Source organism: Scleropages formosus, chromosome 2, assembly GCF_900964775.1.
Source record: "Scleropages formosus chromosome 2, fSclFor1.1, whole genome shotgun sequence".
NCBI lineage: Eukaryota > Metazoa > Chordata > Actinopteri > Osteoglossiformes > Osteoglossidae > Scleropages > Scleropages formosus.
In genome coordinates this window covers 7,160,951-7,182,951 of record NC_041807.1, presented here as the reverse complement: position 1 = coordinate 7,182,951, position 22,001 = coordinate 7,160,951, and the positions used below count along the sequence as shown (strand labels likewise).

At 45.6% G+C, this 22,001-nt stretch overlaps 1 protein-coding gene across 3 annotated transcripts in view; it reads left to right on the top strand.

Annotated features, from left to right (window-relative positions):
- lrrk2 (leucine-rich repeat kinase 2) overlaps window positions 1–22,001 on the top strand; it is a 43,309-nt gene that overhangs the window by 13,080 nt on the left and 8,228 nt on the right. For all 3 annotated transcript variants that reach the window (XM_018740366.2, XM_018740365.2, XM_018740367.2), the window contains exons 19-41: window positions 215–476; window positions 595–777; window positions 883–995; window positions 1,833–1,887; window positions 1,976–2,172; window positions 2,588–2,838; window positions 3,004–3,152; window positions 3,266–3,359; window positions 3,463–3,649; window positions 5,640–5,821; window positions 6,173–6,396; window positions 6,812–6,939; window positions 7,580–7,798; window positions 9,167–9,368; window positions 9,770–9,858; window positions 11,539–11,726; window positions 11,825–11,979; window positions 13,895–14,041; window positions 14,153–14,344; window positions 14,575–14,721; window positions 14,976–15,088; window positions 15,486–15,676; window positions 17,071–17,231. In XM_018740366.2, the coding sequence (XP_018595882.2) occupies window positions 215–476; window positions 595–777; window positions 883–995; window positions 1,833–1,887; window positions 1,976–2,172; window positions 2,588–2,838; window positions 3,004–3,152; window positions 3,266–3,359; window positions 3,463–3,649; window positions 5,640–5,821; window positions 6,173–6,396; window positions 6,812–6,939; window positions 7,580–7,798; window positions 9,167–9,368; window positions 9,770–9,858; window positions 11,539–11,726; window positions 11,825–11,979; window positions 13,895–14,041; window positions 14,153–14,344; window positions 14,575–14,721; window positions 14,976–15,088; window positions 15,486–15,676; window positions 17,071–17,231 (3,829 nt within the window). The remainder of the gene's footprint in view (window positions 1–214; window positions 477–594; window positions 778–882; window positions 996–1,832; window positions 1,888–1,975; window positions 2,173–2,587; window positions 2,839–3,003; window positions 3,153–3,265; window positions 3,360–3,462; window positions 3,650–5,639; window positions 5,822–6,172; window positions 6,397–6,811; window positions 6,940–7,579; window positions 7,799–9,166; window positions 9,369–9,769; window positions 9,859–11,538; window positions 11,727–11,824; window positions 11,980–13,894; window positions 14,042–14,152; window positions 14,345–14,574; window positions 14,722–14,975; window positions 15,089–15,485; window positions 15,677–17,070; window positions 17,232–22,001) is intronic.

Here is a 22,001-nt window from a genome sequence, read left to right as displayed (position 1 = left end):
AATTGTGAGTAGCTTAACAATTTAAGTGGCTTTAGAGAAAAGTGTCACACAGATATAGTGGAAGTAATTCCATTATCCATCTTTTTGATATGCGACCCATTCTCAGGAATGAGTTAGGACTGCATAAACCAAACCCTAAGTGTATGCCGATTATGTTGTCACTGAGCTCGTGGTTAGTTGGAAAAAGTGGGAAAGTCACATGAGTATGCTGTAGGTTTGCGAGAGAGGTGGGCCACTGGAGCTGGTGGAGCTGCTCCTCGCCAGTGGAATCCACGAGCAGAACCTACGCAGCACCTTGAGCGCCAGCGTGCACCAGCAGGATGGGCCCGTGGTTAGTCAGCTGCTTGGGAAGCTGGGCCTCGACACCAACAACAACGCCCTCTGCTTGGGGGGATTCCGCCTGGGCCACATCGAGGCGTCGTGGCTGGTTCCGCTGGTCTCTGAGCGCAGAGCTCTGAGTCACAGGAAAAGGAGCAGTGAGTCTCATTTTCTAATGGTTTTTTCTCTTGCTTTTAGCAGATGGTTGCCATGGTTGTGGCTCTTCATCCTCATTGCCTGTTATGGATTAACTCTGCTTTTTTTTTTGCACTCCAGGTAGAGGAGTGTCTCTGGCCAGGGCCATATTGTCCTTTCAGCGGAGAAAGTCCACTTTCTGTTCTCAGAGGATACCCAGTGATCCCTCTTCCTTAGCGTACCTGTCAGATGAAAGCGATGAGCTCAGCTACATCTCCATGGATGAGAGCATTGTCTTCACCAGTGAAGACCTGGAGAGTGATGGTAAGTCAGGTTTTGGGCTGGAGTGCACTTTCATTTCTCAGCTGTTCCCTCAGTAATCAGTTTTTTCAACTCTAGTGCTGAGGGCAGGGTTCTCGTTTTGCACAGGGAGTGACGAGACGTCTTATGCAAAGAGTAAAAGCCAGCGTGACGTCTTTGAGGATCACAATGGACAGCTGGTGACTTTGCCAAAAGTTCAACAGCGGCGGCCCAGCTGGGAGGTATGACCGGGTCTGGCAACAGGTCTATAAATGAGCGTTGAACCCCGACGTTTCCTAATGGTCTGTTCACCAGCTTCCTTTACCTCTTACATTCCCTCCGTTTTGCGATAGTAGTTGCTGTTCCTGAAAAAGAGAAATCGCATAAACTGGTAAAAACTTTTATGTGTTCCTGAGCCAACGTTTGCAACCGCTTGTTGCAAGCCGGTCCCTACCCAGCAATGCAGAGCACAAGGCTAAAGGGGGAGGGAACACACCCCAGACGAGACGTCAGTCTGTCGCAGGGCACCCCAAGCAGAGCTTGAACCCCAGACACACCACACAGTGGGCACCAGCTGAACCCACCATGCCATGCCACGCCATGCCACATCACCCCCCACGTGTTCCTGAGCCCCAAAATTTCTTCTAAAATATCACCAAATTCCATTAAAATGGACACAGTTACCTTAGTAGTTACCGCTGAAATGTACACAGTTTAATTAACATCTGTTATCATGACATGTGACAACACTGCAGTTTTCCTTCATTAATAATGGCATGTGATGCTGTGCCTGTGTGTTCCGCTCTTACGTTCGCTTAAAACTTGATCAAAGCCAAAACATACACACACCTGACACTTAATGAGTGTGGGGTGACACTCAGTGGACAGACGGACATGGTCTGGACAGTCCAAAGTGCTCAGTGGTTGGGAGGATCAAAATCCAGATTCGGTTTTCATACGTGCAAAGCAAGGTTTTGTACAATGAAGTAGGGCTATGGAACAAACTGTTCATAACTCAAGCTCTCCTAAACCGAATACTCTTGTGTTTGCTTTGAAACAACCAGTCTGTGTTTCTGCAGGGAAGTCGTGCCGATTCGGAACCTAGGTTCTCTCGGGCAGCCCGGAGCCATGGAGGTCAGTGTTGCCAGACTTTCCACTTCATGTCGTACTTTCAAATGTCTGTTCAGGGGAACTCGTGCGATGGTAGGAAATGTGTCCCCAGCTCCAGGTGGGGTGGAAAGCCTGTCCCTGGTGGGCAGAGCCAGAGAGCACATCAGGCTGCTGGACCTGTCGGGGAATGAGCTAGACAACCTATCCTGCCTTACGGATGAGGACCTGATTCGGCAGCACCTGGAGCACATTGTGCGCCTGGACCTGAGCCAGAACAACCTGAGCGAGTTTCCCGATCTACTCTGTGAGGTAACTCTCTTTGGGACCAAGTGTCTCAAAGCGCCAGCTTGTAAGTGTCTCACATGTGCCGTGTCACATGTACTTTCGGTACTCTTTATTCTCTGGAACACGTAAGGTCTGGACCTTGATTTCCAGGACCAGCAGCCCTGCTTAACGGTGTGAAAAGTACGGTTTCTTTCGTAATCCTCTCGTTAACATTACGTTCGCGGTGCTTTTTACTCATGCTCTGACTTCTTAGCAGCACACATTACGTTCTTCACTTTTCCTTGCTAGGTTTCATTTACCACAGTACTTTGCATGTATCAGTCTAATATTTTTGTCCTCTGGGTTTCACAGCATCTGTATCCATCAGAGCCATTTCATCTGCGCCTTTCCTTTGGAAAAAAATATATAACATTTTATATATGAAAACTGCTTTGTCCAGAACCTGAGGAGTCTGACCCGTTTGGACCTCCACGGGAACCGTCTCCAGTCCTTGCCGGCAGGGCTGCTGAGCCTGCCATCCCTGAGCACGCTCAGTTTGTCCCAGAACTGCGTGGGGCCCCTGCTGATGCTGCCCCAGGGGACAAGACGTCCCTCACTGAAACAAATCAATCTGTCCTTCAACCACATCGCCGTCTTCCCCAGCGATGTGGGCCACGTGCTGGACAGACTGGAAGAGCTCAGTCTCGAAGGGTGTGTCCTGCTACCACTCTGCTCTGCATGCTACTAGAGGAGATGCTGGAAAGTGCAGCTTGAAGTGTGTTCAGGAGTTCTCTTGTGTCGTTTGAACATGTTGTTTGAGCATCTGCAAGCCCCCCAATCTGTTTATCACCACTTTGTCTCTCTCACGTGTTTCAGAAATAAGATAACAGAGCTCTGCAATGTGCTGTGTTTGCCTGAGATGCGTCTCCTGGATGTTAGCAAGAACAGCATCCAACACATTTCCCCCCACTTCCTGTGCGGCTGCCCCAAGCTGGAGACTTTCAGCGCCTCTGTGAACAAGCTCTGTGAGTGTGTTTGGCCGATGTTTCCTTGGACAGTACGGCGTGTTGTGGCACCGCCCTCACCAGGTCATGTCTCGTGGAATGTGCTGGTTTATCGTTGTGGTTCCATTCCACAGGTCATTTGTCCTTCCTTCCATCAAGAATAGCTACTCTTAAGTTGTGTGACAATCACTTCACTTGTATTCCTGAAGTTGTACTCCAACTGCCTCAGTAAGTGCAATTACAGCATTCGAGAGTGTCAAGCGTATTCAGTAAGCGTCCAGCAATTAGCTAAGAAACATTTGTCTTCTCTTTTGTTCCTCCGTGGTGTCAGTTTACGATCCCTGGACATGCGGAACAATGACATCGCGTTCCTGCCTGGTCCGTCAGCATGGACCTCCGTGAACCTGAGAGAGCTCATCTTGAGCCGCAACCGCATCACCACTCTGGACATCAGGGACCCTGTTGAAAAGTGGACCCGCCTGGAGAAGTTGCACCTCAGTGAGAACAGGCTGACCGAGGTAGTGCCACGACCCTTGCTGGATGCCGAGGGAACCGAAGTCACATGTGGGTGACGGGGCTTGTTATGGCTATTAGCTACTGTGCCGAAGTGCAGAGTGCGCTGGCTATCCGTGTCACCAAAGGTCGAGTGTGCAATTTCAGAGATCCCAACATTTTCCACTTTATTTCTTTAATTCCATTTTCCTCGCTCACATATTTTCAAAACTTTCTCTAAGTGCCCTATATTTATTTGCCCTGCAGATACGTGCCATTAAAACGCATGCAAACAAAATGTGAGTCAGAGCGCCTTGGTTCAACTCACTGCCACGGTGATTACAGCTTGTGTCTGCTCTTCCTGGGTGTCGGTGATCAGTGACAAGAGGCTGAATGTTGCACACAGGAGTTTGGGAAGATATTGTGCTTTTGTTTTAAGTCACATTTAAATGAGTTTCTGTGTTAATGTAGGTCAATGTTAATAAGAAATATTACAATTAAAAGTCTTAAGTATTTCTTATTTTTTATTGCTATACCTGATATATTTACAGAAGGCAATGCATTGAAGGATGTCTGTATTATTAGTCATTTATTGATTGTGGTTTACTGGTAAAAATAACGTTGGAGTTACATGTGGGCAAAATGCGTTAGAAACACTTCCAGTCCCCCTTCCGTTTGTGACTTGAGAAGCCTGTGTCAATGTCAGTCCCTGTGTAGAGGAACAAAGTCACTCATCGGGGCAGTATGCAATAAAGGGTAACTGTAACCTGTCACTGCGCAATGAGGAGACAAACTCGGCAGACTCAAGTGCTGGTGCTTTATTCCAAGGGGGCGATCGAAGAGAATAGTCAGAAATGATCAGGGTTCAAGCGATTTGCAAATGTCATCTGAAGAGGGGTAGGCGAAAATCAGGGTTGAGAAATGGAGCACAAGTCGAGAAGCCAAGGGAGTCGTCCGAAGGGGAAAAGAGTAGGAGGTAAGCGAAACGCAGACAGAAACCAGCACAGAGCACAAGGCACCGGTGCGGTTGTTCCAAAGGATGTTCCGTGATGTGCTCCGGTCGGGTTACGCCTCTTTATACCCCCATGCCCTGATGCCCTGCAGCAGGGGAGGTTGAGCCCGCAGCTGTGGGTGTGACATAGCCATATAAAAAATTCTATGAAAACAGACTATAACATTGTAAGAGACGAGGCAGGAGACAACAGATGGGGTGCCCGTTTGTGAGAGGTTTTATTTGGTCTCAGTGCAGGGAGAAGAAAGGGGATGGAAAAGGGGGGCCAGGGAACAGGTAGGATGGGGCTTCGTGTTTGTCAGGGGGGCTGGGAGCCTCAGGTCGGTCTGGATGTCGGCGTCATCTCTGGGCTCGGGTTTGGATTCGGGCTTGTCTGCTGGGATTCGCTCTCCTCATCTGTCTCTCCTCCCTACTGCTGGGCACCGGGGAAGAAATAGGGAACGTAATTAGCCCCAGCTGTGGCTGCTTTGCCCCCGTCTCCGCCCCCTTCCCGGGCCACCTCGCCGTATTACAAACATGTATGTAGAAATACAAACTCCTTGCGTGATTTTTTTTTTTTTTTAATTATTTTTTGAAGGTTGCCCGCTCTCAATCAGTGATATAAATCTGTGATAGTAAGTCATGCAGCAGTAGGTTGGAAATATCTAAAGAAAAAGAAAACAGCAGCGAGCACAGTGGTTAGAGCTGCTGCCTTGGGACTCGAAGGCCCTGGGTTTGAATCCCACCTCTTGCTGTATTACCCTTGAGCAAGGTACTCACCCTGAATTGCTGGGTAAAAATTACCCTGCTGTATAAATGGGTGGACAATTGTGGGTCTCTCTGATGGAAAAAGTGAACAGATAAAAAAGAGTGTAAACAGTGGCCTGAGGGTCAGACAGTGTGTGGGGGCAGCAGATATCTGACCATTTAGGGGGGCTGACAGTGGCTGGGAGATGATGGGATGGGAGATGGTACAAAAAAGCACTCAAGAGAAATGACATGTTTTTTTGTCTGTTGTGTTTCAGATCCCTGGGAGCATTGGGTTGCTTGAAAACTTGACGTCCCTTGATGTGAGCAGGAACGAGGGCCTCTGCTCCTTTCCGGATGAGATGGGCATGCTGGGAAGGCTGTGGGACCTGCCTTTGGAGGGACTGCAACTGAACCTCGACTTGAAGCACATTGGCAGCAGGACCAAGGACATTGTAAGGTAGAGCACGGTGCCGAGAGTTTGGCAAGTAATATTAATGTTCTTATTTACTTCAGTTCTCGCAAGGGTGCCGCTTTGAGGAATGCTCACAGTGCCCACGTATTTCTACTCTTAAATAGCCTTACAGAAAAAGACCAGAAACTGTATAATACTAAGGAGGCCAGGCTGCTGGGGAATTCAGCTTCCGCACTTGGTGTGATGAATTTGTGATGTTCTGCAAAGGCTGAACCTTCTTATTTCTCCGAGTCTATCATTTCTTCTCTGTGGCGGATGTGAGACCGCATAGTGCTGGTGCTGAGCCCACAGTGACCCTCCTCTCTTTCCGGACCCCTCCCTCTTCCCGGAGCCCAGGTTTCTGCAACAGCGTCTGAAGAACGCTACACCCTACTTCAGGATGAAGCTCATTGTGGTGGGGAACTCTGGGAGTGGGAAGACTACGTTGTTGCGTCGGCTGATGAAGCTGAAGCGGGCACAGCAGCACATGGAGCTACCAACCTCGGGCATCGACATCAAAGACTGGTCAATCCGGGACCGAGAGAAGAGGAACATAGTGCTCAATGTGTGGGACTTCTCAGGTACGTTGACTCGCTGCATAAATTCCATGGTGTACTGGTGAAATAACATTTAGTCATTTAGCTGATGCTTTTCTCCACCAGAGCGACTTAGAATGTTAAGGTGTTTGTAATGGGTTACCCGTTTATACAGCGGGGTCATTTTTACTGGAGGAATTCATGGTAAGTACCTTGGTCAAGGTTACAACAGCAGGAGGATGGCTTCGAACCTGGGTCCTTTGACTCCAAAGGCAGCAGCTCCAACCAGCCACTAGCTGCCTGTGAAATGCTAAGTACGTTGTGCTTTAAGGGAGCACATCGAAATGTTCTTTTTTTAACTGAAGTGTTCAATCTCCACCACACGCTACTTCAGACTTCTGTTGTAAATGTGAATGTTTTTTGTCTAACACATGTTCATGAGCTTTCTGTTCTTCCCAAGGTGGGGAGGAGTACAAGGCCTCACACCACCATTTCATGACCCAGAGAGCGCTGTACCTCGTTGTGTATGACCTCAGCAAAGGTTCTGGCGAAGTGGACGCGCTGAAGCCTTGGCTCTTCAACATCAAGGTGAGGCCAAGGACAACACAGCTGGAGCTGTTTTTTTTTTTTTTTTTTTTCCCACACAGTCCTTGGTTCTGTGGATACTCAGCGATGAGGTGCATTAAATCTTAAAGGTGTTTTATTTTGGGCAGAGTTCCTCCAGATGTTTTCTGACAGCAGCTACAGGGCAGAACACTATAGAAAGACATTTGGGCCTTTTAGGACACCCCAAGACATAAACTTTATGAATGTGTTTCCACAACAAAAGCCATCCAAGCTCATATAGTCTTATATCTCTTTTTATGGAAAGTTACAGTAATGGGTGCTTTGTGCTGAAGTTTCTAGAATGCTCTGCAGAAGTTAAGTGTTGCAACATTTTGGGGTATCAATAAATAATGAAAACATACAGAAAGGAAAAATATAGTTAATAGGATAAAACACTGCGAAGGGCACGTAATTCGGTAAATTAATAGAAATCATAAAAAGTCAGTGTCCTCGGTCAGTAGCGGATCAGAATTTCGGTGAGCTGACTGTGAATTATGATTTGGAAAATTTTTCGGTACGTTGGTGTATCTGATCTGATCTATTTTCTGATGTTTCTGTTCTCTTCAGTTCAAATCGCCTGGTTGTTACCAAATTCTTAAGTGTTCTGGTCTTTTTCCACAAGGCCATGGCTCCTGTGTCCCCGGTCATAGTGGTGGGCACGCATACTGATGTGAGTGAGGAGCACCACCTGCAGGCGTGTATGGCGAAGTTCAAAGGAGAGCTTGTGCTTCACCACAGCTTCGCCACCATCAGAGAGCATCACATGGTCAATGCCTGTGAGGAGTCTGACTCCCTGAGGAAGCTGCGCAGGGCCATCTTGAGGGAGGCCACCAGTTTCAAGGTACCTCATGTTCACATGCTGGATGCAGGTGGATTGGGGGATACGATCCTGGACTGAAGACATGAATGTTTATGCCTACCTAGGATAGAACAGGCATTTAATTTTACTTCACTTGTTTGAATTAAAAATCATAAATCGTATACCGGAGTGTTTTTGGATAAAAGCATGTTCCAAGAATATTAACAACTTAACAGTTATGTAATTGTAAACATTTTACAATGTTTACACTCATTTATAAATGGAAGTGAGCACACTTTATTACAAGTATGTAAAACATAGAAGAATTGGTAGTGGTTTGGAGCCAAGCTTAAAAAGCAGAACAATAACGATATACAAGACAATCACAATTTGCAAGACAACAATGCCAAGGATAACATTGTGCAAATAGTGTAAATGTATAGGCTTGTATAAATATGCAGTATAGACCAGTTACATGATGCCTTTCTCCGAAGCAACTTAGTGTTGAGATATCTACAATTATTTACCTATTTACACAGCTGGGTAATTTTACTGGAGCAATTTAGAGTAAGAACCTTACTCAAAGGTACAGCAGCTGGAGGTGGAATTCAAACCTGGCATTGGATCAGACAGGTGGGGACCCAGTATTACGCCCTCCCTCTGTCTTGTCAGGACATTAGTAATCCACTGACAGGTACTGAGGGGGTGAAGATAGCTGGTACTGGGGGGGTTGAATTGCTGTGGAGTAACTCCGGAACGGTAGCATTGAAGGTGGAGGTAAAATCCACAAACAAGAACCTTACGCAGGTGTTGGGGGAGTCCATATGTTTAAGGATGTTATAGAGAGTCAGGTTGATTGCATCATCAACTGAGCATTTTGCCCTACAAGTAAAGTGTAGAGGAGCGAGGGATGCGGTGGCGCAGTGGGTTGGACCATAGTCCTGCTCTCCGGTGGGTCTGGGGTTCGAGTCCTGCTTCGGGTGCCTTGCGACGGACTGGCATCCCATCCTGGGTGTGTCCCCTCCCCCTCTGGCCTTACGCCCTGAGTTACTGGGTTAGGCTCCGGTTCCCCGCGACCCCGTATGGGACATGCGGTTCTGAAAATGTGTGTGTAAAGTGTAGAGGGTGGAGGAGAGGATCAGTGATGAACTTAAGGTAGGCCAGCAACAGATGTTCAAAGGCTTTCTTAGCCACCAAAGTTAAAGCGACTGGCCCGTAATCATTAAGTCTGGTAATGTTGTCCAGGAAAGCTCACAGCAGTGCTCATATCACTTTTGGCAATAAAGTTAAAATGCAGCTACTTAAATGACAAATATCTGGTGCTTTGTGTTACAGCCCTTTCTACAACAGCGGAATCAGGTTTTCTCGTTTAAAATGTGTTCTGACGAGTATCTGTTGGGCCACCCACAGATCCAGGGTCAGCCGGTGATTGGACAGCGCATCCCAGACAGCTATTTGGAGCTGGAGAGGAGGCTTCTGCTGGAGAGGTCCCGAGGGCCCCCCCACTTTCCAGTGCTCCTTCACCAGAAGCTCATGGATATCGTCCAGGAGCAGCAGCTGCAGTTGGACGAGACGGAGTTGGCTCATGCTGTGCACTTCCTCAGTGAAGCTGGTATGGATCAAACAGAACCCACAGGCCCAACCCTGAGCCCTACTCTTATCTCTTCAGGTACCCAGATGTCACCCTTTCAAAGAGAGGGCTTCCACCACCTCTCAAAAATCTTTTTCGTGTTTAATAAAGTGAAACATGGTCCATTCATTCCCGAGATGGGAGAATTCGATACGAGAAATAGAAGTTACTAATGGTTTCATTTTACAGCCCTACTTTGGCTTACTAGACATTTATTTGCATCTACGAGGATCAAATTTGGACTTCACATACCTCCCTAGGTACAATGGGTTTTTCAGGGACAAATTTCCTCCGTAAGGTGGAGAAAGACAGTATTGCTGTTTTGTGCCAGATGCATGTGGCTTTGATGGGGAAACTGAAAAGTTACTGTTTTTTGTGTTCAGGTGTTCTTTTGCACTTTGATGACCCAGCTCTCCAACTTCGGGAACTCTACTTCATTAAACCACAGTGGCTCTGCAGCATCATCTCACAGGTTTGGCACATAGTGCTTCCTCTGCCAAAACCACAGTTGTGAGAAAACATTTGAACCCTATGGAATTATCTTCATTTCTGCATGAACGGCAGATCTAAGGTATAATAATAAAGATAGCATTATTTAGCAAACAACACACATTTTGTATTTTCATATCTTTATTGCTTAAAGGGTTTAAGTAAGTCATTGATGGAAGTGTGTGAAGCTCTAGGATGAGGAAATCCTGAAAAGGCAATAATTGGAGCGTTCTCGTCAATGAGTCAAGTGTTCCAGTCAGTTCAGATGTGAGTTTGGCATGCAATGCTCTGTTTAAAAAAAAAAACAAACAAAATTTTGGTTACCTGCTCTTCACAACAAAACTCTGTTACAGTGCTTTATGGTACAATAAAAAGAGATTGCAGAAGACTTCAGAAGAAAGTTTGTTGAAGTTCATAAGACTAGAAAGGGATAAAAAAGCATTTCTAAAGACTTGGACCTCCATCAGTAAAGAGTCAGGCAGATAGTTTAGAAATGGAAGACATTCACCACCATTGCAGCTCTCCCTAGGAGTGGGCATCCTGCAAAGGTCAGTTCAAGGACGTACCACACGATCCTCAGAAAAGATCCCGAGAATGATAACTAAAGATTTGTAGGCATCTCTGGCACTTGACAACGTTTGTGTTCATGAGTTGACTGTCAGAGAAACTCTGGACAAGAGTGGTATTCAGGGAAGGTCACCATGGAGGAAACCACTATTCTCCAAAAAAACATTGCTGCTCTTCTCAAGTTTTCTAAGGACCACTGGGGTGCTCTGCAGCCAGTGTTCTGTGGATCTTTCTAATAAATGTACACAGTATTACTTTTGAAGAAAACAAACACTGCATACAAACATCAAAATCTCAACCCAGCTATGAAGTATTGTGGAGGGAGTATAATACCATGGGGCTGCTTTGCTACCTAAGGGTCTGGATGGCTTGCAGTTGTTGAGGAACCAATGAATTCAGGTTGTACCAGGAAACTTCTCTGCAGAATGTCAGGACATCTGTGTGTGATCTAAAACTCAAAAAAGTTGGGTCATGGGACATTACAGTGATCCAAAACACATGAATAACTCAACAACAGAGGGTTTGAAACAGGAGAAGTTCTGTATTTTAAAATGACCAAATTAAATTCCTGACCTCAGTCTCATTCAAATGCTGTGATATGATCTGAAGCAGACCTTTCAAGCGAGACATGCTAAAAATATACATGAACTGAAACAATTTTGAATGGAGGAAAAGGGCAAAATACCTTGGTACCTTGGTTGAGGTTATTGCCAATAAAGGAGATTTCACATACTTTTCTGTCATTGATCTTGATTGTTTGAACCATTTATTCATAAAAAAAATTGAACTGTAAAATTTGTGTTGTTTGTTATACAAGACTTTATTTATTATTATAACTTAGATGAAAATTAGTTTACATTTTAGGTAGCATTCGCTGAGAAATCTCTATTCCAAATTCCAAAGGCTCAGAAACATTTTCTTACACCTAGTTAAATGTGTTTTTGGGTAAGCCATTTTTTGTTAGGCCCTTGATAATGAAAGTCATAAAAGTAATATGCAGAGAATTCAGACATTATAGCAATGAGGAAGTTATAAAAGGCAGGAATTTCAAGGATTAATTACTTGACTCACAAAAAGTAATTCTTTGTTCACATAGATATTAATACTGAGAAGTTCTGGCTTTTCCGAGCATCCCAAAGGCATCGTGCAACGCTCTTCTGTAGAGAAGTTCCTCTTGGAGAGCAAATGTTTTCCCAGGCATTACTTGACCCAGTACTTGAAACTGCTGGAGAAGTTCCAGATTGCCCTTCCCATTTGTGAAGACCAGCTTCTTATTCCGAGCAGGTAGGAGATGTCACCACTTCCTGCAGTAGACGTGGTATTTGGCATATTGCCTTCACAATGTAGAGCCCCCATTACAGACTTGCTGGTTTTCTTTACAGGTTGTCGGACCACCGGCCGGTGATAGAGCTCCCCCACAGTGAGAACTCTGAAGTCATCATCCGACTCTATGAGATGCCCTACTTCCCCATGGGCTTCTGGTCCAGGCAGTTAAACCGGTTGCTCGAGATATCGTACACCATGCTCAGTGGGAGAGGTACACAACCTAGCACCTTATTTGATTTAATACATTTAATGCAAGATTAAATACATGCTCACTGAAAAATGCAGGAGAAACTGTTACAACTGGTGCTGAATGCTCTAGAAACAAACTGAAATAAAGTGTTATAGGGCCGTAAGGCCAGCACTCACAGGGGTAACTATAATATACACCGATCAGCCACAACATTAAAACCACTGATAAGTGACGTAAATAAAATTGATCGTTACAATGGCACCTGTCAAGGGGTAGGATATATTAGGCAGCAAGTGAACATTCAGTTCTTGAATTTCATGTGTTCGAAGCAGGAAAAATGGACAAGTGTAAGGATCTGAGCAACTTTGAAAAGGGCCAAATTGTAATGGCTAGATGACTGGGTCAGAGCATCTCCAAAACGGCAGGTCTTGTGGGGTGATCTTGGAATGGAGTGGTTAGTACTTACCAAAAGTGGTCCAAGGAATGACAACCAGTGAACCGGCGACAGGGTCATGGACACCCAAGGCTCGTGATGGGCATAGGGAGTAAAGGCTAGCCTGTCTGGTCGAATCCTGCAGAAGAGCTACTGTAGCACAAATTGCTGAAAACCTTAATGCTGGCCATGATAGAAAGGTGCCAGAACGCAGTGCATTGCAGCTTGCCGCGTATGGGGCTGCATAGCCGCTGACCGGTCAGCGTGCCCATGCTGACCCCTGTCCACTGCTGAAAGTGCAAGTACAATGGGCATGTGAGCGTCAGAAATGGACCATGGAGCAATGGAAGAAAGTGGCCTGGTCTGATGAATCACATTTTCTTTTAGATCATATGAACGGCTGGGTGTGTGTCATTTACCTGGGGAAAAGATGATAGCAGGTTACACAATGGGAAGAAGGCAAGCTGGCAGAGGCAGTGTAATGCTCTGGGCAATGTTCTCCTGGGAAACCTTGGGTCCTGGCATTCATGTGGATGTTACTTTGACATGTACCACCTACATTTATGTTACATTACATTTATTCATTTAGCAGAAGTTTTTGTTCAAAGCGACGTACATCTCAGCAAAAGTACAATTCATGCATTACATTAAGAGAAAGAGACATAGCTGCAGACATGACTCAAGTAAACCTAGTTTGTTGCCTACCACTTGCTGCACCGAGGTTCATTGTTCAAGCAGGTGCATAAAACAAAGGACAGACAAATCCTGATACCCTCCTACCAATTTTTTTCTTTTTTTTTTATATTATAAGATACACAAGCAAGCAAAAACAACCTACCTAAAGATTGTTGCAGACCACGTATACCCCTTCATGGCAACAGTGTTCCCTGATGGCAGTGGCTCTGCCACACTGCAAAAAATTATTCAGAAGGTTTGAGGAACATGACACAGAGTTGACTTGGCCTCCAAATTCCTCAGATCTCAGTCCAGTCAAGCATCTGCGGGATGTACTGAAAAAACAAGTCTGATCCATAGAGGCCCCACTTCACAACTTACAGGCCTTAAAGGAACTAGTGCTCACGTCTTGATGCCAGATACCACAGGACACCTTCAGAGGTCTTGTGGAGTCCATGCCTCAATGGATCAGAACTATTTTGGCAGCACAAGGGAGACCTATACAATATTAGACAGGTGGTCTTAATGTTGTAGCTGATCGGTGTATAGTATGTATGTCAGAAACAAAAAAGTAGTTAAATGCTTATATAGCAGGGTCATTTTTTCTGTGTCAATTCAGGGTAAGAACCTTGCTCAAGGGCACTAGAGCAGGAGGTAGAATTCAAACCTGGCTCCTACAAATCCCGAGGCAGCAACAAAGTAAATGACCACTATGCCACCTGCTGTTCTGGAAATGACTGAAATAGTCTGTGAGATTCACTGAAATGATTCCATATTTCTCAGTGTTTGTCAGTTATTGGTTTAAAATATTTAGTTTTTTTTAACCAGAAAAAGGTCTGAGACCAAACCGTATCTATTGGAGGACTGGGATCTATCTGAGCTGGTCACCTGAGGCTTACTGCCTGGTGGAGTCTGCTACTATGGAGAACACTCCCGAGAGCTTTATCAAGATAACAGTGCCTTGTTCTCGCAAAGGTACCATGCCCCCAAGCACACATCTCTCTCACTGTGTGAGTGAGTTCTGCATCGACATGTGCAGAGATCAGTGATGAATAAATATGCTCCTGAGTGTAATTTGTTTTCCAGGTCGTGTTCTTTTGGCTCAAGTTGTGGACCACATTGACTCCCTTCTGGAAGAATGGTTCCCTGGCCTTCTCACCACTGATGTCCATGGAAGTGGTGAAACACTACTAAAGAAGTGGGTGCTGTACAGCTTTGAGGATGGACAGCAGTGGAACAAGATGCTGCTGGAAGAGCTGTTCACACACATTAATGAAGGTAAGCTCAGTTTCTAAATCCTTAACAGGGTAGAATGTAAATCTTGACTGCTCTGTGTTCATTGAAGGACAGCTGAGGTTTTGAGGAAGCTGAAAAGAAGACAGGAATGACACACTCAGAACCAGGATACGGACCCTATGATTCTCAGAAGGTTCTGCTGTCATGTCACGCCACTCCTTCAGGCCCAACCCTTATCCAAGTGTGATATTTGTCCTGCCTTTGTTTCCCAGATTGCCTGCTGGTGAATCCAAGGAACCCTAAGTCCACAGTTCACATTTCTCAGATTGCTCCAGATCTCTTTCTGAGTGATCTACCTTCAACTTTGATGTTGAACAGCGAAGAACTAGAGATAGACTTTTCCAAAGACTACTTGCTGGGTATGTGCTTACGGTGGGGTATTTTTCACAGAAATGATCTTCGGGCCATGTTTTCCAATCTGTTTTCATGGATTTGTATGTTGGTGCATATCAGAACGTGCTGTTTGTTTCTGTAACTATACTTTGGGGGACCAGACATTTTTAAACATAACTTTGTTTCAGAAGGTTTCATAAACAGTAGTTTGGGTGCTTTAGCAGTGTCCACTTGCTTCAGAAGCTCAATAGAGGCTGTTGTTTTCCTTTTTGGAATTAAGGACATGGAGGATTTGGGTCTGTTTATCGAGCTCTCTATAAGAACGAAGAGGTGGCTGTCAAAATTTTCAACAAGCATGCATCAAAGGTGCACATCCACAGGCTGCTTAGACAGGTAAATGTACTTAGTCTTCTCACATGAAAACTAGGACCGATGCCTGCTATACTGATTGAAATGTTGAAAATGTGGTACTCTGTCACAGGATAGATACAGAAGCTACACAGAAACATAGTAAGGTATTTCCTCCAGTGATATTTTCAGAAACCAAAAATAGAAAAAAAAGTTTTGTTATTGTAAGCAGTTTTATACACTAAATATGACATTTGCCTCTGACTCCTGATATGATAGACATGAAGGAATATATTAATATTACAGCCGTTGCAGTTCCCTTGAAACAGAAATGTGTGCTTTCCTTTTCAGGAGGAAATGACAGACGATGCCTTTTCTGGATTCGGTGGTGTCCGTTTAACTCTGCTATGACAGTGTCTCTAATTCTTTTTCCCTTCTTCAGGAGCTGACTGTGCTGGGACACCTGTTCCACCCCAGCCTGGTGTCCCTCCTGGCTGCTAGTATTTGCCCTCCTCTGCTGGTCATGGAGCTAGCCCCTCGAGGGTCCCTGGACTCACTGTTTGAGCGTGAGAACGGCAGCCTCAACCGCAAGCTGCAGCATAGGATTGCCCTTCAGGTGGCTGACGGACTCAGGTGTGCTCACTGCAGTGTCCAAACTGGACATCTGGTTATAACTTATAGCTGTTGGCCATGTAATGTGTTGGATAGGATCCACATAATATCCTTGTATTGCTCTTTTGTCCACTGTTGTTGTTGTCTTATAGTTTTTTGCTTGAGTTTGGACATGGCAGATGTGTCACATAGACCAGGTTGAGAGCTTGTCTGCAGTTTGGGTACTATCTGAGTGTTTGTGTTAAATTTGTGCTTGCAGTTTATAGTAGGATCATAGTTTAAAGACAGAAATGGAAGATATAGCCTATAATGTATTGAGCCATGTTCACCCCCAAAGTCTGTGATGTCATCAGGAGATGCCTGATTGACCGTGATTGTGTATGTATGCTGATTTACCCATGATTCTAGTAAAAGATTGTTTTCTCAATGTTAATGCTTAGTTTAAATCCATGGGACTTGGAAGTTACCAACAGTCACAGATCATACACGATCAGAAAATCGTCCTGACATAGTGCTGCATGTTAAGAAAGAGAAGACCTGCCTATTGATTGATAAAGCTATCACAGATGATGCAAACATTATGCTGAAAGATGCTGAAAAACTGCAAGTATAAGGACCTAGAAATTGAGGTCAGTAGAATGTGGAATGTCAGACCAGAGTGGTAGCAGTAGTAATGGAATAGCTAAAAACACTCAAGAGAGGCTTCTCTGACTACTTGGAGATGCTCCCAGGCCAACTAAATGCCTCCGAAGTTCAGAAGATCACATTGATGGGAACCACATATTTTCTGTGCAAAGTGCTTGGATGAATTTCTTTGGTCTCTTGTTGAGTTCTGAATTCATCAATAACCGATTGAAACATTTGATTGAGAGGAATGATGAAATATAATTATAGTAATGAATCTAATGTTTCAGCTGTGATATTAGTTTGACATTAATGATATTTGTGGTTGGTTGAGATTTTCTGTTTTACAGGAAGTTGTTCTGTGTTGCCTTGTTCAAAACATGACTTTTGTTAATTTTCTCTATGCTCCCATGAACATTTACTTTATTGCTGTTGTGCCAAATGACTTAAGTGAACTGATCACCTGGGATGTGAGATGTTATTGAGAATCGCCTTTGTGGAATTGAGTGCATGTGCTGTTGACTTGGCCGTTGTGTCCTTGTCAGGACCACAGGCTCATCTATGAATGTAAAACAGACAAAAATGCTGTTGTACTGAATTTATAAGACCATTATATGAAAAAATGTATTTACAAAAGCTGCTATAGCAATTTTTTTGTACTGGACCCAGTTATGTGGCAAATGAAAGTACTGCTATTGATATATTTTTAAAACACGTAGAGTGATGCAAGGCAAGTTCAATAGAAATTTATGGCCGCTCAAATTTTCTACTGTCACTATTCTTTTTGGCAGATACCTTCATGCCTCCATGATTGTTTACCGGGACCTGAAGCCCCACAATATACTTTTGTTCAACCTCAAGATGGACTCTGAGATCATTGCGAAGATCACGGACTACGGCATAGCGCAGTACTGCTGCAGCATCGGTGTTCGCACATCTGAAGGAACTCCTGGTACAGTCCACCTCAGCTTATATTCTCATATTCCATGGCTTCCAGAGGGTAATAATAAAAACTTTGCCTGAGACAGAACCTTGTAGGGCTTGTTCCAGAACAAAATACCATTAATACCATCATTGCTCAGTTCAGCCTGGGATAAAGTTTTTTGGCTCTTCAAGTAAAGTGCTCCCCTGCCTTATGAAGGTAATGCGTTCCAGAAGAACCCTTTTCAGTGCGAACTTTCATAACTCAAAGATGTAAATGTCATGTGTTCCTGAGTCCCCAGAAGTGACATCCATTTATGCTGAATTGCAACCAAATCCCATTACAATGGGCACAGTTACTTTGATCATTTATATTAGCTATCATAACACAACACAACAAGGCAGTTTCACTTTACTAATTACTCTATAATACCGAATGAGTACCTGCGCTCACTCAGCTATTTCGTGACTCTTTGATCCATGATCACTGATTTTAACAGGTGAAACTAGCAAACAAGGGCTGCTGGAAGGTGAGAACTATAAGTCTGGGAGGGAATGGACTGAGTAGGCCGGGGAGCCATCCATCTCCAGCGGGGGAGGAGGCATGGCCTTGGCGAGAGCATAGAAGAGGGAGGTTTTATAGGGTTTCAGCAAGGAAACATGAAACTTGAGATAGATGCACAACTGGGGAAGCAGTTGTAGGCGATAGGTGACTGGGGTGATGCACTGGAGGATCTTGAAGGAGCCTATGTACCTGGAGCTGAGTTTTTTAGAGGGCACCTTCAATTTAATGATACTGGTGGATAACAATACCTGCTGTCCTGGTTGAAACAAAATGGTCTGGTTCTGCTTGTCCACTTGTTGTTTGTGCTGCTGTACTTTCTGGTGTAGGTGGTCCAGTACAGAGTGCCAGACCTTCTCACTTCGTTGGTACAAGACATCTACTGCTGGTACTTTGCTAGGGCCTGGATGCCATGGGAAAAGAGGTGGCTGGTATCCTAAAAGACACTGAAACAGGGACAGCCCCATGGAGGAGTGGGTCAGGGAGCTATGGGCATATTTGGCCCACGGCTGGAACCAGGAGCATTGGACCAGATCCTAGTTGCAGTAACTGCACAGAAAGCATCCCAGGTTCTGGTTCAGGTGCTCCACTTGTCCATTATGCTGTGGGTGGTACCCTGATGTCAAGCTCACCAACACTTCCAGTCTCTGCCAAAACGCTTTCCACACTTGAGAGGTAACCTGTGGCCATCTATCTGAGACATTGTTTTCAGGAAAGCCGTAGATCTGAAACACCTGTTAAAACAGGAGCTTGGCTGTCTCCAGGGCTGATGGGAGTTGGGCCATAGGCAGCAGTCGAAATGCCTTGGAGAAACGGTCAATGACGACTAGAATGACGGCACAACCTACTGATGGGGGAAGTCTATGGCCATGTGGGACCAGGGCCAGCAGCCCCGCAGGTTTCTGGACAAGGTTTTCAACTGTGCATGTACCCCACACGCCTCCACGTTTTCTTGGACATCCTCCTGGAGGGAGGCCAACCAGAACTTGTTCTGTATCATGTCAAGGGTCTTCCGATAGCCTGAATGTCCTGTGACCGGGGAGTCGTTTTCCCAAGTGGAGCAGTGAGGATTGCAGTGGAACCGGACCGGGATGTAGTCTTTCCCTTCGGGCCGGTTGGCCGGCCTGGACTCTTTTTTTCTGGGCAGCTTGGAGGTCCTGAAGGAACTGCCATTGTACAGGTGTGACAAAACAGGAGTTGGGCAGCCATTTCAGGGTCTTGTTCCTGGATCCTGAATACCGTGTCCGCCTTGGTATTCTTGGATCTTTGCCAATACGAAACAGAAATGAAAGCAGGTAAAGAACAATGCCTGCTGTGCCTGTCCCGGATTAAGCCTCCCAGCTTTTTTCTGATATTCCAGGTTTTGGTAGTCTGTGAGAACCAGGAACGGCCCCCTCCATTCCTCCAAAGCCAACATGATCACCAGCAACTTGGTTTCCAATATTGTAGTTATGCTCTAGCAGGGTTAATTTTTGCAAAAAATATGGGAAAGAGAACAGTTTTGGTGAGGTCCCCTGACACTGGGAGAAAACAGCCCCTCCCCATCACCAAGGCATCTACCGCAACCACAAATGGTAATATAGGGTCCGGGTGACAAAGTATCAGGGCAGAAGTGAATCTTTCCCTAAGCTCCTGAAAGGTGTTCAGGGCCTCTGTTGACCATATAAGCCTCATTCCCTTCCCATGCAACATGGAGGTCAGGGGGGTTGTGACCATACTAAAACCCTGTATAAAGCATCAGTAGAAATTTGCAAATCCCGGAAACCTCTGCAAGGCTTTCGCTGACCTTAGTTGGAGCCAGTTAAAAACAGTCTGAACCTTTCTGGGTTCCATTTCCACACCATTCAGGCTCAGGATAAAACCCAGGAACGCGACATGATCTTTGTGGAACAAGCATTTTTCCCCTTTTACAAACAGACAGTTGCTCAATAGCTGTCTCAGAACCAGCCTAATGTGCTTCACTTGTTTTCCCGTAATGTGAAGTGGGCGTGACTCCGTCGATCGATTAATTGCGTCTGTTTGTTTGTTTGTTTTGGTCACAATTGTTGGGTAGTTTTGATTAGGAATCTCCGCCCCTGACCCCTTAAATACCATGGAAGCTATCGATCCTGTTCATTGTGCACCATATTTTTCATTGGAGGTCTGTCGCTGCAGCTCGTGGTTTTTTGGGTAAGTGTTTTGTTGCTACCGCTTTTTTCTGACGCAAATTCTTGTGTAACTGTGGATAGACGGACACAATTGGTTGTGTGTCTGTGTAGTTGTTGTGGCTGGTATTTTTATTAATTTGTTAACTTGTATTTTGTGGTTTGTTAGGGCACACATTCACCTAAACAATTCTGTGTCCCATAGTGTGGAGTGGGCGTGACTCCATCAGTCAGTTAATCACATCTGTTTGTATTGGTCGCCAGTGTCGGAGTAGTTTTGATTTCAATTAGGAATCTCAGCTGACAGTAATTAGCCCGGTTTAAATAGCGGTTGGTGACTCGTAGCAGCAGCCTCTTGGTGCAAAGACGAGGGAGTCTACCTGTGGGAGTCCCCCAAGGAAGGCCACTGGTACCATGTTCCATGAGGGATCATGCATCAAAAACATCGACCATCAAAGTCGTCTACAGCAACCGAGCCATGTGATGTCACCACCACCGGACACCTGAACGCTCTCGCTGCTACAGTAACCTGAGTTACCCTCCATTCTGCTTTAATTTCTCCATGGGACTCTGGAACTGCTAGTCTGCGGTGAGAAAGGCTGACTTCATACCAGCCTACGCCTCCATCTCTCACTGGACCTCCTGGCCCTAACTGAAACCTGGATCACCCCAGAGAGCTCAGCCACACTCGCAGCACTTTCTACTAAATACTACTCCTCTCACACCCCTCGTCCCTACGGCAGAGGTAGAGGCACAGGCCTGCTCATCTCTCCCCGGTGGGAATATTCTATTCTCCCTCTTCACCTGCATGATCTGTCCTCCTTTGAATGGCATGCTCCCCCTATCACTGACCCAGTCACTCTTGTTGTGGTTGTTCTTTATTGCTCTCCTGGCCCTCTCAGTTCCTACTTGGATGACCTTAACATCTTGTTGAGCTCTCTCCCTGGGTACAACGCTCTGTTGATTCTCCTGGGTGACTTCAACCTGCATGTCGACGGCATTCATTCAAGTGGCCTACAGTCCTTCGACCTCTCCCTGTCCCAATCCCCTGCTACTCACAACGCTCTCCCTTCTGCTGCACAATTCTCAGATCTATCAACAGACGATGCCACTAACCTTTTCTTCTCTGCCCTATCTTCCACCTTTGACTCTCTCTGTTGACTGTCTTCCAGACCAGCACGCCCCAGTGCCTCCCCATGGCTGACTGATACGTTAGGTGTTAACAGGACCAAACTCTGGGCTGCAGAATGAAGATGGCAAAAATCCAGAACTCACTCAGACCTGGATGTCTACCAATTACTCTTAGCTACTTTTCACTCTGCTGTCTCCTCAGCTAAAACCTCCTTCTACCACAACAAAATACAGTCTGTAACTAAAAAAACCACACAGACTCTTTGCCACCTTCTCATCCCTTCTGTGTCCTCCGCCACCTCCTCCTCCTCCTCGTCCTTTATCTCTTATTGCAAAGAAATGAGGTCATGATAGACGTCAGTAACCTCGATGGGGCGTTTTGCCTCTGGACTTTCAATGGACGTGGTCCTACATGGCAGGAACAAACATAGCGTGGCCCATTTGGACCCCTAGGACACTAATTCCCCCGTGCTCCAGGAAAAACACAGGTCATGCTGAGTCGGCCATGTGTACCCCAAGATAACAGGGTTGTCTGGGGATTTAATGAGGTAAAAATAAATGTCTTTCTTGCTACAGGCACGAACAAGCGAAGAAGCGCCATCCTAGATTTCACGACACTGGTTCCTAAAGGCTGGCCGTCTAAGACACTAACCCGAAGCACCATGTCACAACCCCTTATAGGTATCCCCTGGGCCTCTGCAAAGGCGATATCCATAAAATTACTTGCAGTTCTGGAATCCAGAAATGCCTTTGTGGACACCTGATTCCCATCCCATGACAGAATGATAGTCGCAAGTAGTTGCGAGGAGGGCCGAAGGAGGTTACTCACCTTCAGGAGGTTCCTGGTGCTGTGGTCTGGGGCTGGGTTGAATCGGACACTGCACGCAATAGTGATCCGAGTCCCCACAATACAAGCAAAGGCCCTCCCTGAATTGGTGTTGTCTTTCTTCTGGGATCAAGCATC